Below are 18,122 nucleotides of genomic sequence, written 5' to 3'. Positions count from 1 at the left end.
TAGACTTTCCATGAAACCCAGATAACAGGAAGGAAAATATGGATGGTTTTGATCACATCAAAATTTAAAACTTCTGCATAGTTAAAAAACTATGAATAACACTTAAGACAAATGGCAGAGTAGGAGAAAGCATTTGCAATATGTATAATAAAGTGAAAATACTTATAATACAGAAATAGAGACTAAAAATAAACAGAAATGAAAGAAATGAATGAAGAAGTAAACAGATAATTCTAAGAAGAAATATAAATAAACTATACACATACGAAATGCTCAACTTAACCAATGATCAAAAGAATGCAAATTATCCAACCAAGAGTTATCATCTTTGGCCTATTAAATTGGTGAAGATGAAAACACTGCTAATACCCAGTGCTATTCGTAGTCAACTTTATCCTCTTCCCCATTCCAGTCAGACACTTATGATTTCCTTCCACATGTTTATTGAAGACATGAAGCTATAGTGGGCACAGGGGTCTGGACCAGAAGAGGAAAGCAGGGAGTTAAGGAAACAAGTATTTGAGGGCAAGGGGAATAGTGAGGAAAGAGATGGGCAAATTGGGTCCTAGAGCCGCGGGCACTTTTTCTCCACTTCTGACAGCATTCGGGGAGACACAAGGCCTCAAAGATGATGGCTGCATGTATATCTGATCCTGGGAACAGGGGCTCCTGGCCTTGTCAAAGATTGCCTTCTCCAGCAGAGCACAGAAACCATAGAACCAAAGAACTGAAAGAAACAGACAGGCTAGGACAATGAGCCTCAGAAGCAGAGACTGACTTTCCTGTCCGCCTGGTGGAATAGGAATCCAGAGTCAAATTTAAGTTAATGTAAATAAAATAAAGAACAGCAATATTGCTTATATACCTGAGTTTGTGAGTTAAGATTCATACTTGCCATATATATATACACACGTATATATAAATACATATATACACATTTACAGATATATTGTGAATATTTATTAAAGACAAACATAGGATACTATGTTGATGGTTCTTCCTGAAAAGAACTTCTTACCCACTTTCATTTCTTGTTGGGTAGCAATCATAGATAAAATTCAGGGATTCAAATATTCAAATAGTATCCAGGAATTCAAATATTCAGGGATACAATACCAGATAACAAGTGCCATAATTCACAGGCCAGAGGACCAGAGAGGAGATGCTGCACAGAGAGTGCTCTGGAGATCTGCAGAGGGCTCCCCTCCAGCCTTCAGGTGAGCAGCGATCAGCAGGGGCGCGTGATGAGTTTACCTGAGGCTGGAGAAAGGGCCACCAGAAGGGAACAGGTGGAATAATCCTCAGACCCCACACTGGTTGCAATAGCTCTGTTCCTACAATCCTCATAATACCTGGAACACAGGGTAGAATGCTCAGAAGGTTTTGTCCTAGCAGTGGGCAACAATTAGCTCTAGACTAAAGGCTGCCTGATCTCACCTAACAAAGATTAAAAGCAAGCCTCAAAAACTCAAACTATTTCCAAATAACTTAACTGAATCCCAGAACAAAGCTCAAGAATATTTAAAAGTATATAAAAAATACCCAGCATCCACAATGTAAAATTCACGATGCCTGGCATCCAATCAAAATTTTTTAGGCAGGCAAAGAAGAAGAAAAATGTGACACAAAATAAAGAGAAAAAAAAATCAATTAATAAAAACAGATCCAGAAATGACACAGATGATATAACTAGCAGACAAGAACATTAAAGCAGTTATTATAACATATTTTAACTGTTTAAGAAGGTAGAGGAAAGCACGAGCACATTAAGAGAAGCAAAATCCTCACCCATCATACTAGGAAGTCAATAAATGATGATTAATAATAAATTCATACAAATATATTATTTAGATATATAGTTGTAACCACTGGAAGAAATATTAAAAGTGGATTCTCTTTAAGGTTTATCATGTTTATCGATTGAAAGACTCAATATCTATTTTTAAAATGTCTGTTATGTCTAAGTTGATCTATAGATTCAATGTAATTCCAATCAAAACCTTAGGTTTTTTTGTGAAAATTAGCAAGTTGATTCTATTCAAAGAACCCAAGCAATATTGAAGATGAAAAACAAAACTAGAAGATTTACAATATCAGATGTCAATAATAATTAAGATAGTGTGATACTAGCACCAAAATAGATAGGCCTGTGGAATAGAATAAAGAGTTCAGGAATAGACTCATTCCTATATGATATATGATATATGACAAAACATCCCCACGATCCAGTGAGGAAAGGATGGTCTTTTCAACAAAATTGGTCAACTGGTTATCCATATTGAAACAAACGACACTTCATCTCTATCTTACACTCCCCACAAAATTATTCAAGATAGGTAACAGCAAAACAATCGAACTTCTCAAAGAAAACAGAGAAGAACAAAAGACTTGAACACACACCTAACAGAAGAGAATACACAAATAACCCATAAGAATAAGGAAAGGGGCTGAAAATCATCACTCAGCTGGGAAATGCTGATTTAATTCCCACTGAGATACTACCACGGAATGGCTAAAATGTAAAGAATTGACAATACAAAGTGATGACAAGAGTGAGTGTTATGGGTTGAGTTATGTCCCCCAAAAAAGACATGTTGAGGTCCTAACCCTCAGTATCTCAGAATGTGACCTTATCTGGAAATAGGGTTTGACAGAGGTAATCAAGTTAAAATGAGATCATTTGGGTGGGTCCTAATCCAACATGACCAGTGTCCTTACAAAAAGAGGGAATTTGAATGTACACAGAGGGAAGATTACATGAAGAGACACAGAGAGCACCATGTGAAGGCAAAAGATTGGGAGTGATGCATCTACAAGCCAAGGAACATCAAAGCTGGCCTGCCAATCCCCAGAAGCTCAGACAGAGGCATGGAACAGATTCTCCCTCCCAGTTCTCAGAAGAAACCAACTCAGCCAACACTTTGGTTTTGGATTTCCAGCCTCTAGAATCGTCAGACAATAAATGTCTGTTATTTTAAGCCAACAAGTCTATGGTACTTTGTTATGGAAGCCCAAGGAAGTTAATACAATGGGGATCAATCAGAATTCTCATACAGTGATGATCAGACTATAGGTTGGTTGAACCCTATTTGGAAAACTGTTTGGCAGTGTCTAATAAAGCTAAACATGCATATAGCCTATGACCCTCCACTCCTGGTTACATAGCAAACAAAAATAAGTGCTTATGTTCACCAAAAACATACATGAGAATGTCCATAGCAGCATTATTCGTAGTAGCCAAAAAATAGAAACAATTCAAATATCCATCAACAGTTAAATGAATAAACAAATTGTGATAAACCATTTAATAGAATATTACAAAACAAGGAAAAAGAATGAACTACTGCTACTTGCAACAACATGGGTAAACTTAGGCATGATACTAAGTTTAAAAAGTCAGGCACAAAGAGTTTAGTCATCAACGTTGCATGTATATGCAGTTCACAGACAAAATTAATCTATAGTGACAAACATCCATCTTTGGAAAGTAGATATTTACTGAGAGGCGGCCAGGGGGAACTTTCTGGAGTGCCATAAATGTTCTTAATCTGGGTGGTGGATATATGTGTTTATATATCTATAAAAATTTATTAAGATGTCCAGTTAAGATTTATGCATTTTATTGCATGTAAATTAAATCTCAAAAAGGCAAAAAAAAGCAATTTCCTCTGGGAAGTCATTCTAGTACATGAAAGGGATCAGACAGGAAGTCTTTCATTCTAAGTCCTCTGATTCTATTTTATTTTTATTTTATTCTACTTTATTTTTGATTTTGTAATATGTACATGCTTTGTCAAAAACAGAACGTAAGTATGTATTACATAATTTGGTGTGTGAAAAATCTAATTGTTAAACAAATTGCCAGATTTAAACTAGGAAAGAGTGAGTAGAAAGCCCAGGAAGATATGGTAGCAACGACACGGGAATTCCTTGAGATTTCAAGAGTTGGTGGGTACTTAAGGAGACTGCTTATCTGACCACTTTGATTAAGCCACTGTAAATGACTTTACTCAAATATATGCTCTCAAACATCTTAACTTGCAGGAAATATGGATCCTACCTATTCTGTAGCTTCATTAGGCCAATTCGATGTTTCTCTTTTTCCCAACCTAATTCCTTTTCCACTTGCTGAATTTTGTAAACTGTTTTTCTGTCAATCTCAGCACGAATTTTGGAATCTACATCAAAATCCTGCGGGTAAGTAGATTTGTTCATCAAATGGGCACTTTCATCAACGTACTTTATCAATCCTATTTCATACCCAGATACAGATTTTTAAGATTTGTCTTCAATTTCATGCTGCATCATAGCTCTCCCAAACATCATAAACTCTCTCCGTTTTAGAACGAAGTAGCATACTTTTGATCTCACTTCCACAAAATATGGAGAAAAGTTCTCAGAAATAATTAACAATCATGCAGATAAAGTTACATATTAAAAGATTTTTTCCCACAATAAAAATAATGAATGCTAACAGCATATTTGCAGTGTGTACAAAGTAAAAAAAAAGAAAAAATAGTCCCTTCACCCCAAAGCAACTACTATTACATAACCAGCTGGGCCCAGGGTAGAAGTTCACGGCGGTTGATCACTAGCTGAACATGCCCTCCCAGTTGACTCCACCCAGGAAAGATAGTCAAGTCTTTGGCGTCTTCTTGACATCAAGTTCTGGTTGAATGTCCTTCACCAAGCATGCCATTTTTCCCGTAAGGATACTTAGGGGCTTCCTTCGCTCCTGGAAGAATATCAGGCCTTCATTCACACTAAATTGTAAGTAATTATTTGTTCCAGAGGTGTTTGTATTTTAGTAACGATATGTGTAAAATGCTTAGCCACAGAATTTGCCTCAATTGTTCCATATTTTGAATTATGTCACCCACACTCTGCAAGTGTCAACCTTTTGCTTAGTAAAATAGCAGAAATGTCTTTTTAACCATTACAAGTCAGTCTTTCAACCAACATAATGAGTTAATGATTACGATTTCACCAAAGCATTTTTCACATGAAATTGGCTGAGTGCTTCTAGAATTATAGGACTGGGTATAGTCAGGATGGTAAATTCTGGGTTTTTATTTGATTAGGCTCTTGACAGTAATTCCATTTAAGAAGAAGTAAAAAATGAAAAAAAATTAATCACCAGCAAGGTAGACGAGGCTTTGCAATAAGTCACAAAAGAAAAAAAAGTAATAATACAAAATTAGCTTAAACAATTTGGTGATTGTCCCCTTAGCTACAACTAAACTAATTCATCTTACAGAAACTTGCGGATCAACCAGGTACTATCTGTTCAATAGATCTGATGAATTATAGAAATGGAGCCACAGGGGATCAAATTGTATACGTACCTATCCAACAGTCAGATATCTCCAGCTAGGTATGATAAGGGTTGATAACCAGAGTCAAACTTATATTTACCTCTTATCTTGTTACAAATGAAAAAATGTGACGTAGCTAAATCCAGAAGTAAAGTTTATGTCAAGTAAAGAGGGTCATCTACATCCCAACCAAGTTGTGCGACAAGTTCTGCAGTAGCTCAGTTGCTGCCAACACACTGATTGGCCAGATAAAGAGAAACTTAAAGATGATTTTAAGTGTTCCTACTTGTTGGCAAAATAGTCATCTCGATCCAGAAGGAGCATATGTTAAAATTAAAATCAAATTTGTTTTAGGCTTACTGTGCGTTTAAACTGCATATGCTTTGGTAATTCTTCATTCATTTCTAGCAGTTTCCAAAATTCAGTCCTCAAAGCTTTGAGTTGTTCCCTCTTCCCAGCCTTTATTTCTTCCACTTCCTTCATTAACTTGTCATGTTCTCTTTTTCTTCTGGCATTCTCAATACTGAGAACAGAAATTTAAAAGGATAACAGGTTAGGGTGCAGAAAGAGCAAAGAGAAAATTGGTATTCGATAATTTGGAAATTCATTTAGCTTGGTCGACTTCTGTAAAATGGGGGTTTGTTTTGCAAAAGCTCAGGTTTAGCAGGTATTTATCAAAAAGTCCCATACCTGTAGGTTTTGGGATCTTCAATGTCTTTCGGAAGTGGCTCTGTTTCAATTCCGAACTGTAGAAAGGAGAGTAAAAGGTTAACCCTTTTAAATTGCATATTTCCCTTAAAATATCGAATAAGAAGTAAATTTAGGGCTTTTTTCCTGTTGATTTCCAACAATTGTAAGCCTGGAAATTATTTTCACAAAAGCTAAACTATGGGGAAAAAATGCAGTTGACTAAACTTAGTTTTTTCTGCTTCATTTAAAGGGATACATAGAAAAAGTCTTGAAACCAAATCCTACGTATACAAAATGTTAATATCACCATATTCCCTTCCATAATGGGAATTACTAATATTCATGTGTTAGTAACAAAGAATGAACACAAAAACTTCTCTAGGTCATTTATTTTAAAATATTGTTTTTTAGTCTATCCCTTTCACACATGCATAGTTCTCCCAAAATATCTCACGTGTATATGTACCAGGAAGATTTTTAAATATTTTTTTTAAATTTTAAGTAAGCATTTCACTTGACCTTATCAAAAAAGGACATACAGTGGGAAAGGCACAGAATAATATAATACCCCTCCTTGAGAAGAAAAGATATGAAATCAGAAATATGAGTCTCAAAGGAACTCAGCTAAAATTAAGGGGAACTATGAAGTAACTCACTTAAAAATACTTGGTTGATTCAGGCGCTGTGCTGTAAAACGCCTTAGGCTGCTAAGGAAGAGGAATTACAATCCATTGATTTAAACAAAGAGTCTTAGTTTGTTAACTAATCAGTTCTTAAGTAAAATTGAACTTTATTCTCTTTCATAACAGATAGGTCTCTGTTTTGCTGTCATTTGTTGTAAAATAAGTAAATAAATAAACACCCTCTTTGGTCAAGTTGTTTTGTTACAGTACTAGTCTCTCTACATATGAAACGTAAATCTACACATTTTTATGTAAGGCAAGCTTTATGACTTTAGTAAAAGTGAAGTCACAAAACACGACCAACGTTAGGAGACAGTGATGGCTAATACATTGTAGTTACTGTTAATCACTTTAGACACACCTTGACTGAATTTTATTCTTTATTCTTTTATTTCCCAGAGCTCAGGTTCTCCAGTATCAGTGTGATTTCCAGGATTTGATATTGATACCCAGTCAACTCTCTCCTGGCCTCAGCTGTTTACAATAAGTTTGCATTAAGCAAAGGCATTTCCAACAGTTCCAAAATATATACCAATTGTTCTCAACCCTGGCTGCACAATAGAATCACAGGGGCTTAGGGAAGGTTGGGGTAGGGAGGGATATTTTATAAAATACTGATGTCTGGGCCTCAGCTTAAGAGATTCTGATTTAATCACTCTTGGGTGGGGCTCTGGCATCTGTACTTTTAAGGGCTCCCCACTGATTCTAAAATACAGTCAGGTAAGAATCTCAGACTATGCAGGGCTTCGTGTTTTGTTTATTTTGTTATTCAGTTCTTTCTGATTTTGCCTTCTTAAAAGCAGAGTCTGCTTCAGCAACTTAAGAAATATCGATTGCAGCCATAAATAAAAGGACATCATCATACAAACGTGGAGTGATTTTTTTTTTTATCCAATGTGGGTTCCCATAGAGAGAGTTGGTACTAGGTAGAAAGATAAAGATTTTCTTCTTGTTCATACACTTTTCCTTCTGCAATGCCTCTTCCTGAGCTGAACCTCTTGGATAACAGCCCATTCTCCAAATTTTGCTGCTATTAATAGAAAAGAAAATTTACCTGCTCAAATCTGCCCTACATTCTTTGTATGTTCTTTTGAAGTTGGCTTCCTGTTAAGGGGAAGTCAATGTGTTCATAGGAATTTTAACTATGGTCTTTCTAATATGATTCTTATTTTCTAGGAGCAATTCTAATGGTTATTAGTGATTGTGCCCAAAGGAACTATTTTGATAATAGAAAACTCAGGTCTTGTGACAGGGCAGAAGTATATCATTTGGGGATCTGAGCCCTCAATCTTCATTATAAAGTCAATAATGTATTCTGCCTAAGAATAGAATAATTTAACTGAATCTTGGATTGTGATCCGTAGTATCATATTCTAATACTAAAGACAATAAAATTTTTACAAACCCTTTCAAAGGCACAGATTATGGTGTACATCCCATATATGCCCTTTCAATAAGTGAATGAATAAATTACAAGCAAAATATATATCTGAAAAAACTTGTGCATTGTGAAAACAAACTTTGATCAAGAAAGCGATGATACAGAAAAATTGACACAATCATTTTAATTTGGGGAATTTTACACCTTTAGTAATAAGAGGAATTAAATGTCTTTGATATTTGATAATAGAGGCACCAGAACGTCAAAATTATAATTCTGGCAGGAAGATTAGACTATAAGGTAAATGTATCTAAATAGTTTTCAATTTTAAAGAATATAAGCAATTTTATATCACTATTTTAAAATAAAGGGGTTTTTGTTGTTGTTGTTATTAGTTGGGTACATACCCTGGGAGATGGTACTTTAGCTTTGGTGGCTTTTTTTAACTCAAATTCAGAAAAAACATTGAAAACAAAGATATTACTATCTGCTCCAGTAGTCACCAAGAAACGGTCATCAAAGCTAGCAGAGATGCCTTTAACACATCCATAATTATTATCATGCATATTGAAGTGCCAGTAGTCCGCCATATTGGTCAATGAAAGATCATTCTGACTTAAGATATAGACTCGAATTGCTCCATTTTTCATTCCACAAAACATCACATCTTGGTTAATGCTATGAAACAAAAAGAAAGTAAATTGTCCTTTATATTAATCTGAAGACAATGCTTAATTTTAAATTGACAAATGACTAAATTTTTAATAAGAAAAGTGATACAGACTAAATTGTGTCCCCTCAAAATTCACATGCTGAGGCACTAACAAACCATGGCAGCCTCAGCAAACTAATACAAAAGGGTAGAGGGGAAAGAAGGCAACTGGAAATTTGGAGCTATTATGTTTGGTCTTCAAAAGAATGACTGGCACATACGCTTAATTCTCAATTATTAAAGGACTAATGATTAATTTGTGATTTCTCCAGAATCATTATAACCCTGAATCTTCATTGTCTGACTATGCAGTAGCATCTTCCTAAGTAACAGAAAGTAAATCCACACAATTGTCTGATAAACAGAAATTGTGGCAGAATATTTGATAGAGGGACTGAAATACAGTTTCGGGATTAGCTTTGATTCTATTTATTCATTTGATTTATTTAACTAAACGTTTATTCAAGTAAACTTTGTTTGAGTCTGTCCTCTATTTGGACAGATCTTTAAAAAATTGACAATATTCTTAAAGGATAAACACATAGACACTGGGTCCAGCCTGGTGGCATAGTGGTTACGTTTGCACACTCCCCTTCGGCGGCCCAGGGTTCACGGGTTCAGATCCTGGGCACGGACATACACACTGCTCATCAAGCCATGCTGCAGTGGAGTCCCATATACAAAGTGGAGGAAGGCTGGCACAGATGTTAGCTCAGGGACAATCTTCCTCAAGCAAAAAAGAGGAAGATTGGCAACAGATGTCAGTTCAGGGCCAATCTTCCTCACCAAAACCAAAAACATAGACATTAATGGAATACGATTTTTTAAAGCTTTCTGAAATTCTGTTCACCTGAAAGTGATAGCTTGGATAGGATTATCCTCTGTATCCTGAAGAAAACGGAAATCAAAAGGTTCATCTCTCTGTTCTTTGATATCACGGCTTTTGTCATATGGGGGGAACGCACAGTGATATAAAAAACCAGCGTCATAGCCACCCTGGAAAAGAGATAAATAACATAGAAGGTGGAACTTGAATATAAGACACATATAACCACATGAGGATTTTTTATTATTTCAAATTTTAAAACACAAAATTTTATATGATTTCTATGACTATAGATAAGCTTTATAAAGCATCTCCATTGTCCCTTTATACGCAACTATACAATTATAATAATAAAACACCTTACGATGATTTGTTCACACTTAAAAGTCAATACAAAAGAGATATCACCTCTGACTACCTCCTGAATTCCATTTTATTTCAAGTATTATTCTGAAAAAGCAGTATTTAATAAGAGTTTTGTAGGTCATGGTTTTCAGAGCTGGTTTTCAGTCTAGGGCATTGCTTTTCTTCCTGAGGCAACGGCCAATTCTGAAAGTAGCTGTAGAGAGGCTAAAAAGCTGAGCAGGTCTCTGTACAGTCTCACGGGCTTAGGGAGAGAGAAAAATTCCCAGGGTCCCCCAAGGAGAAGGAGCCACTGTAAACATACCTTCCACTGGGCTTTCCATTGCAACCCTGGAGTACTATACCCTACATGTATGAGTAAGCTAGAAATAGACTGGCCCTCACAGGAAGTGAAATCTGATTTCAGGTCATCTTCAATCACTGACTGGATGAAAGTGACCTAGGATTTCTAGCTTTCCAAAATCAAAAACAAATCTCCAGGAGATAGTGGCAAAATAGAGAGACTCAAGCTAGTGCTACAGCTTTTCACATACAAGGTCTAGCATTCAATAAAGACAAAAACAAAAGCAAAAGGGAACTAGGGATGCTAGCAAAGACAAGACTTGGTTGAAAAATCAAAAGAAAAAAACAGATCAAAGAAACAAAATCACAAGAGATACTGATAGAGGTATTTTCAAAAGGGACTTCAAAATAACTATGATTAATATATTTAAGGAATTTGAAGGCAACACAGAAAATTTTAGAAGTCAACTGAAATCTATAGAAAGAATAAATAATGCAAAAAATTAAAATTCTAGAACTGAAAAGTAAAATGACAGAAATTAAAAAATTTAATAGATCAGTTTAAAAGCATCTAGACACAGGTAAAGATAGAGTTGTGAAGCTGGAACAGAGATCAGAAAAAACAGACTAAAGGAGAGAGAACAGATGGAAAATCAAAAAAAAAAAAAGGAATGTAAGATGCACATGGACATAGTGATAAACGCTAATATGCATAAAATTCAAATCTCAGAAAAAGAGTAAAAAGATGAGCCAGAAGCAACATTGTGGTAGATAATGACTGAGAACTTCCCAAAATTGAATAAAAATATGTTGGAATTCAAGAAATGCTATGAACCACAAGCAAGATAAATATGAAGAAATTACTCCTTTTAAAACAAAATCTTAAAAGAAACCAGAGAAAAGAGATACATTAGGTTTCAAATAAACAGCAATAAAAAGATGCAACTGGCAGAATGGAAGACAAAAGATAAAAAGATAGCAAGGTCTTGAAAAGAAAATATCCAGCAAAAATATAATTTTTTAAAGAGGCAAAATAGGAGCCAGCCCAGTGGTGTAGTAGTTAAGTGTGTGTGCTCCACTTTGGTGGCCCAGGGTTCACAAGTTCGGATCCCAGGTGGGGACATACACACCGCTCATCAAGCCATGCTGTGGTGGCACCCCACATGGAAGAACTAGAAAGACTTACAACTAGGATATACAACTATGTACGGGGGCTTTTGGGGAAAAAAAAAAAAGGCAAAATAAAGACACTTCAAGACAAGAAAGAAAAAAAAACCCAAACTGGGAGAATTTGTCACCAGCAGACATACACTAAAGAAAATATTAAAGGGTATTTTTCAAGCAAAAGGTGCAACTACAAAAATATAGAAAGGAATCAACAAAAAGAAAAAAGATAAACCAAAATGATATCAATAATATAAAAACAATAGGAAAATGCCTTTAGGGGATACAAACACATATATAAAAATAAAATACGTGACAACAGGGGGATGGGGAGGATAAATGGTGTTAAAGTGATCTAAGATCTTTTTTCTCTGAAACTAGCAAAACAATAAATTTATATCAAATTATATTAAGGATGCATATTATTATCTTTAGGATCACCTCTAAAAGAACAGCAAAGGAATGGATAACTAATAACCTAACAGAGAAGGAAAATCAGGGGGAAAACTACCTAATTATCCACTAGAAGGTAGAAAAGGGAACATAGAGTTGGTGTGATAAATGAAAATAATTAGTAAGATGGTGGATTTAATCTGAAATATGTTAGTAACTACATTAAATGTAAACGGACATAGTACTCTGTTAAAATAAAGACTAAGTTCATCCTACAGAATTTTTTAAAAGGCCTACAACATGCTGCTTACAAGAGACATGCTTTGAATATAAGGATATCAAAGGTAAAGGAAAGAGAAGAATAATTAACAACTCTAAGTTTTGGCTTAGGAACTGGATGGATGGTTGTCCCATTTACTGAGCTAGAGATGGAGCAGGTTTGCATGGGGCAAGTGTGGTTTGAAAGTTATATCTGGGGCATGTTAATTTTGAGGTACCAAGTAGAGATGTCGAGTTGGATATACAAGTCTGAATATGAGAGGAGAGGTCAAGACTAGGGATATATAATTGATATTTATTGAAGTTATCTAGCAAGAAAGAAGGGACCCAAGACCACATCCCAGATGACTTCAAATTTCAAAGTTTGTTCAGCAAATGAGAAGCCAGAAAAAGAGGCTGAAAAGGAGTGGCCAGTAAAGTGTGGTACTTTGGAAGTCAAGAAAAGAAAGGATTTTAAGAAGGATGGAGCGTCAACTCTATCAAATGTTTCTGAAGGGTCAGATGGACAGAGAAGTGACCACTGAGCTTGGCAACGAGGAAATCTGATGAAGTGAAGTCATGGAGATAGAAACCCAACTGGAAGGGGTTGAAGATCAAATAGGAGGTGAAGAAATGAAGCCAATGACTACAGACAACTCTTTCAAAAGTTTTCCTATAAAGCAGCGGTGGAGAGGAAGGAAAGAGAGGTTAAGAAAAACATTTAAGATGATAAGTACTAGAGCATGTTTATGTGCTGATGAGAATTGAGTAAACAGAGAAGCTGATACTGGATACCAGGTGGTTTATTTCAGGAGCAAAATCTTTGAGAAAGTGAGAGGGGATGGGGTCAAGAGGCCACTTGGAAAGTTGCAGGGGACATTCACCAATTGTAACAATAGGCAAAGCAGACAAAACTCCCATGGGGCATTAGATCTGATTCAGACAAGATAAAGAAATTCCATCTGATGGCTTTTATATTCTCAGTGAAATGTGAGATGAAGTTATCATTAGAAAGTGAGGGAACATATAAAATGTTTGAGGGGAGGAGAAAGAATGAAAGTGATAATTTGGAAGGTGGGAAAGTGAACATGGCTGGGCAGTGGAGCCGACCTGCAGAGGGAGTAGATTTCAAAACTGTAGCCATGACTTCAAAACGAGACTGGTTTTCTATAGCTCCTGCTGGGTGCAGGCACAGAGCTGGCAAATAGCTGGATTAAGCAGGATTAGTGTCACCACCTCTGTGAACTATACCTTAACTTTGAGTGCTGGTGTAGCTTAATGGTTAAGAGCATGGACTCTAGACCCAGACTGCCTGGATCCACATCCGGGTTCCACCCTTCATTAGTTGTATGACCTTGGATAAGTTACTTAACCTTTCCATGCCTTGGTTTCTTCTTCCGTAAAATGCAAATTAAAAGAGCACTTATTTTATAGGGTGGTTATTAAATCACTTAGAATGGTGCTTGGTACAGAATAAATAGGTTTCCAGGTTTAGCAAATAAAAATATAGGATGCCCAGTTAAACTTGAATTTCAGATAAGCAAATACATTTTGAGTGTAAGTATGTTCCATGTACTATTTATCTGGCAACTCTAAGAGTAAGCACTAAATATGCATGTTAAATAATTAATAATTTTTGCATGTATGTTTCAAGGATAACAGAACCCTATTACACTATATTATAGTTGTTTCTATGCCTCTCTTTCTCATGATCTGAGGAAGTTTCCTGAGGGGAGGAACCATGTTTCATTTATCCCTTTACCCCTTGAACCCTACACAATAGTGGCCATCAATAATTGTTACATAAAACACAGAAGACAGGGGCTGGCCCTCTGGTGCAGCAGTTAAGTTCACATGTTCTGCTTCTCAGCGGCCCAGGGTTCGCAGGTTTGGACCCCAGGTGCTGATGTGGCACCACTTGGCAAAAGCCATGCTGTAGTAGGCGTCCCACGTATAAAGTAGAGGAAGATGGGCATGGACATTAGCTCCGGGCCAATCTTCCTCAGCAAAAAGAGGAGGATTGGCAGTAGTTAGCTCAGCATTAACCTTCCTCAAAAAAAAAAAAAAAAACACAGAAGACAGACAAAGGGTAAAGGCACTAATAAATGGAGTCCTAAGGTGCCTCCATCACTACTTTCCATCCTTCTTGCTGCTTGCCTCCTTAGAAGTTGCTATCAAAGATATATTCCTAGGAAAAGGTGAAGAGAGGAGTTACACTCTCATCACTCCTTATAGTGACAGTCCATGCTAGGAGGTGTCCTGGCTTGGTCAAAGATCTGGGAGCATTTAGGAAGTAGCGATGATCTTTCATATATACTTATATGTCAATCATTATTTTTTGGTGAGTGGACTGAAATTGTGACAAATTTATAATGAAAGAAATCTTGCTTTGTAATAGATCAATGTTTTATAAGAGTAGAAAACATAATCAGAAGATGTAATTATTACATCATTGTGACAGTCCCTGGTACTTGTCTTTCCAATATCCATTTTTCTCCTCTTCCTTATTTGCCAAGTCCCAGTTTTGCTCAAGGTGGCAATGTGACCATCTAAAAACAGTCATCTTCCCAGACTCTCATATGGTCACACAGCATAGTTGCAGATAACGAAATGTAAGCAACAGTCTACTGGATAGTGCTGCCATTATTGTCAAAATGCCAATTATTTTCAAATTAAAAAACAACAGACTGAGCTAGAAAACCGCTTAGCCCTTTGCCCTTCTACCTTTAATCCTTCTCCTCTTTGACCTCCTGGAACATGTATGATTGTCATAGACGATAACAGATATAACAAGTAGACACATAAAAGAGATATTAAGGTGATATAAAAACAACTGTCACTCACATTCATTCATCAAAATTCACACCTTCAATAGCAGTTAATAAATGAAGTCTTGCCATATGAAAGTAAGAATGTGCTAGAAAATAATAACTACAAACCATATTGGATTAGGGCTGAGATAAAAATTATTTATTACATAGTACTCACCAAAGAAACCCAGAACTTCCCTGGCCCAGAGTAAAATCCACAGAGGATGTGACAGGGGGTTGATGGAATAAAGATTTGGGGTAACGGCTCCTCTTCCTCTTCCTCCTTCTCCTCCTCTTTGCCCTGGAGTTCCTTTTCTCCATCTTCTCCCATCTCTGCTGCTAACTGCTTTCTCCTTTCTTCCTTTTCCTTCTCCCTCAACTCCTTTTTTTTCTTTCTCTTTTCAAGTTCTATTAATCTCTTTTGCAAAAGAGACATTAAGAAGTATAAAAACAGCTGTAATTCATGCATTCATTTACACGATTGGGGAGGACAAAGAAAGTAGAAAGAATATAGGGTCCCAGAAAAACTCATAGCTCTGATGTAACAAATAATGTCATTTAAAAACAATCATCAACTTGAGAATATATTTTTATCATTAAAATTTGCAAATCATTGTAATGACTTCATTTCTGCATTACCCTCATTGATCCTGGTTTTATAGAAATTACTTTGTCATTTTTTTTTCCTCATAGAGAAGCTGAATGTAGTTTCTCTATCACTGTCAGCCCACGAATTAGGTAGACTGAAATAGTCCACTAGCGAAGTCGTTTCTATCCTCAGTAACAGTGTGATTTAGGCCCTCAGTGTCTATCAACTGGCTATTGCAAAAGCCCACTACCACTGGCATCCCTACCTCCCATATTTTACCTCTTTATTCTGTTTACCCCTTAGAATTACCTTGCTAATTTATATGATCTCATCACATCAATCCCATCCTCCAAAACTCACAATGGATCCCAATGGTCTAAAAATTAAATTGAAATATCTTGGCCGGTATTTAAGGAGCCCAGGCCTGGTCACAGACCCCCACCATCTCTTTCCACAAATAACATCCCTCTGTTTCACCAGTCCAGTCTTCATTTTCTGAAAACACCAAAAACTCTTACAACTCTGCCTTCCCTCAGGATGTTCTCCCCGCTTTTATTGCCTTTCTCCCAATTTTCACCCTCTCAGAATTCTTTCCATTCTTTAAGTACTAAATGTCACCCCCATGTGGTCATCTTTGACCTCCTCTCACCCCTCCATCAGCATCCTATATTCTTTCCTCTGTGCTCGAAATTCTTTTCTTTTCACTTTGATTTTACTATCTGTTCACTACGGCCTTTCAATCTAGTTAGCTGCTTCCTAACAGGTTATAATCTCCTTAAAGTGAGAGTAACATGTTATTCTTCTTTGTATTTCCCTAGCACTTAACACAGGATATTTTATATTCTAAGAAAGAAAAAATATTAGAAGATAATGCTTCAAGGATCTCTCATACCAGAATCTTAGATTTGACACTTGAGAAATGGAAACATTTTATGGACATGTCTTTGATTTCATAGGAAACGACATCATGGTCCTCCTCTTCTTCCTCTACGGTTGGAAGTGGAGCTTCAAGAACATAGCCATTCTCACAGATGATCAGTAAAGTACTTTCAGGCTAAAAGAGAAAGATTAAACATATCATTTACATATAGGCAGATTTTTAGAAGCATGGCTCAAAAAGATTTTAAACCAGGGAAAATGTAACTGCTACGTATATTAACCAATTTCAAAAGATATTTAATTCCTCACTGCAATTATTATTGGTAAAAATCAATCTTATTAATCACTATAATTATTAATACCAATTATTATTATGTCCTTATTAATAAGCTAAATGTTAAAATTAAATTTAGATTCGTTTCCTTTATAGATGCCATAACATATTTTCTGAGCCAAAAATGTGGTTGTGAAATACGTTAGCCTAAAGAGCAGAACATTACAATTAGGACTGCCAAGGAAAATCTGCAGGGTGTGGCTGGCATATTCAGCCTCAGCCTCCTTTGAGGGATCATTGTCTATCTGCCCAAGTTCATTAAATGTGGATGCTCCCAAGCTTTTTGTCCTCTTCTCTCTTCTCCTCTCTCTCCATGAACGTTTTCTGGGAAATCCTATAGCCAACCCAAGGGTTCATTACCACTCATATGCAATTAGATTCCAAATTAATCTCTCTAGGCCAGACCTCTCTTGAACTCCAAAATCATGTATTTAACCATGTATGGAAAACCCCCATCTTGATATTCCATAGACACATTATTCAAAATGTTTATTAAATCGATAATTCTATAATTATTTATTATGTACCTACTATGCATTCGGTAGTTTTTTGTTTTTTTTTTTGAGGAAGATTAGACCTGAGCTAACATCTGCCACCAATCCTCCTCTTTTCTGGGGAGAGAAAGACTGGTCCTGAGCTAACATCCGTGCCCATCTCCCTCTACTTTATATGTGGGATGCCTACCACAGCATGGCTGGACAAGCAGTGCACAGGTCCGCACCCAGGATCTGAACCAGTGGACCCCGGGCCACCAAAGCAGAACATGTGAACTTAACCACTGTGCCACTGGGCCAGCCCCTCTACTTGGCATTTTTTAAAGTGTTAGGGGTAAAATTATAATAAGAAAAACAGGTACAATCTCTGCCATTATGGAGCTCACCACCAATGGGACAATCTGTCATCTAACAAAGCATAGAAATAAATATAATTTATAACTGCAACACTGTTGCAGAAGTGCCACAAGAGCAAGGAGATTGTACAAGGCTTCCTGAGAAGGTGGTACTCAAGCTTCAAAGTGAAGGATGAGTAGAAGAAAATTGCATAATGAGTTAGGGGAGGGTTTGAGGGAGCAGGCTATGTAAAAGAAGTACCATGTGCAAATATTCTGTGGCACATTTAGGTTTATAAGGAAGTCGTGGGCTTGGATGGTATCATCTGAATCAAAAGAACAGAGTGAGAAGAGAGACTGGGACAGAGCCTTAGGAAACAACACTCGATGGCCGGTGAGGGAGACTGAGAAGGAATGACAAGATGTAGGAGAGGGAACCAGGAGAGCATAATGTCACAAAAATCAAGGGAGATGGTATTTCAAAAACGAAGTAAGGGTCCACAGGGTCAAATAAGGCTAAGAAGTCAAGAAAGATAAGAAACATAAATGCTAAATGGGTATCATTGGTGTCTTTAAATGAGTTGGTTTGATGGAATAACGAGACTAGAAACTGG

General features: G+C 36.5%; 1 protein-coding gene across 9 annotated transcripts in view; it reads right to left on the bottom strand.

Moving 5' to 3' along the window:
• The window catches only part of CFAP44 (cilia and flagella associated protein 44), a 105,192-nt gene that overhangs the window by 37,023 nt on the left and 50,047 nt on the right, over positions 1-18,122 (bottom strand). For 6 of the 9 annotated variants that reach the window (XM_070581937.1, XM_070581940.1, XM_070581938.1 and 3 more), the window contains 7 exons: positions 16,359-16,520; positions 15,056-15,295; positions 9,632-9,777; positions 8,477-8,747; positions 6,006-6,061; positions 5,676-5,838; positions 4,061-4,191 (listed from right to left, as the gene is read on the bottom strand). In XM_070581937.1, the coding sequence (XP_070438038.1) occupies positions 4,061-4,191; positions 5,676-5,838; positions 6,006-6,061; positions 8,477-8,747; positions 9,632-9,777; positions 15,056-15,295; positions 16,359-16,520 (1,169 nt within the window). The remainder of the gene's footprint in view (positions 1-4,060; positions 4,192-5,675; positions 5,839-6,005; positions 6,062-8,476; positions 8,748-9,631; positions 9,778-15,055; positions 15,296-16,358; positions 16,521-18,122) is intronic. The other 3 variants (XR_011528961.1, XR_011528959.1, XR_011528960.1) reach the window with 1 other exon arrangement.

This window comes from Equus przewalskii, chromosome 18 (genome assembly GCF_037783145.1).
Source record: "Equus przewalskii isolate Varuska chromosome 18, EquPr2, whole genome shotgun sequence".
Taxonomy (NCBI): Eukaryota; Metazoa; Chordata; class Mammalia; order Perissodactyla; family Equidae; genus Equus; species Equus przewalskii.
This window is presented reverse-complemented; position numbering and strand designations above follow the sequence as displayed.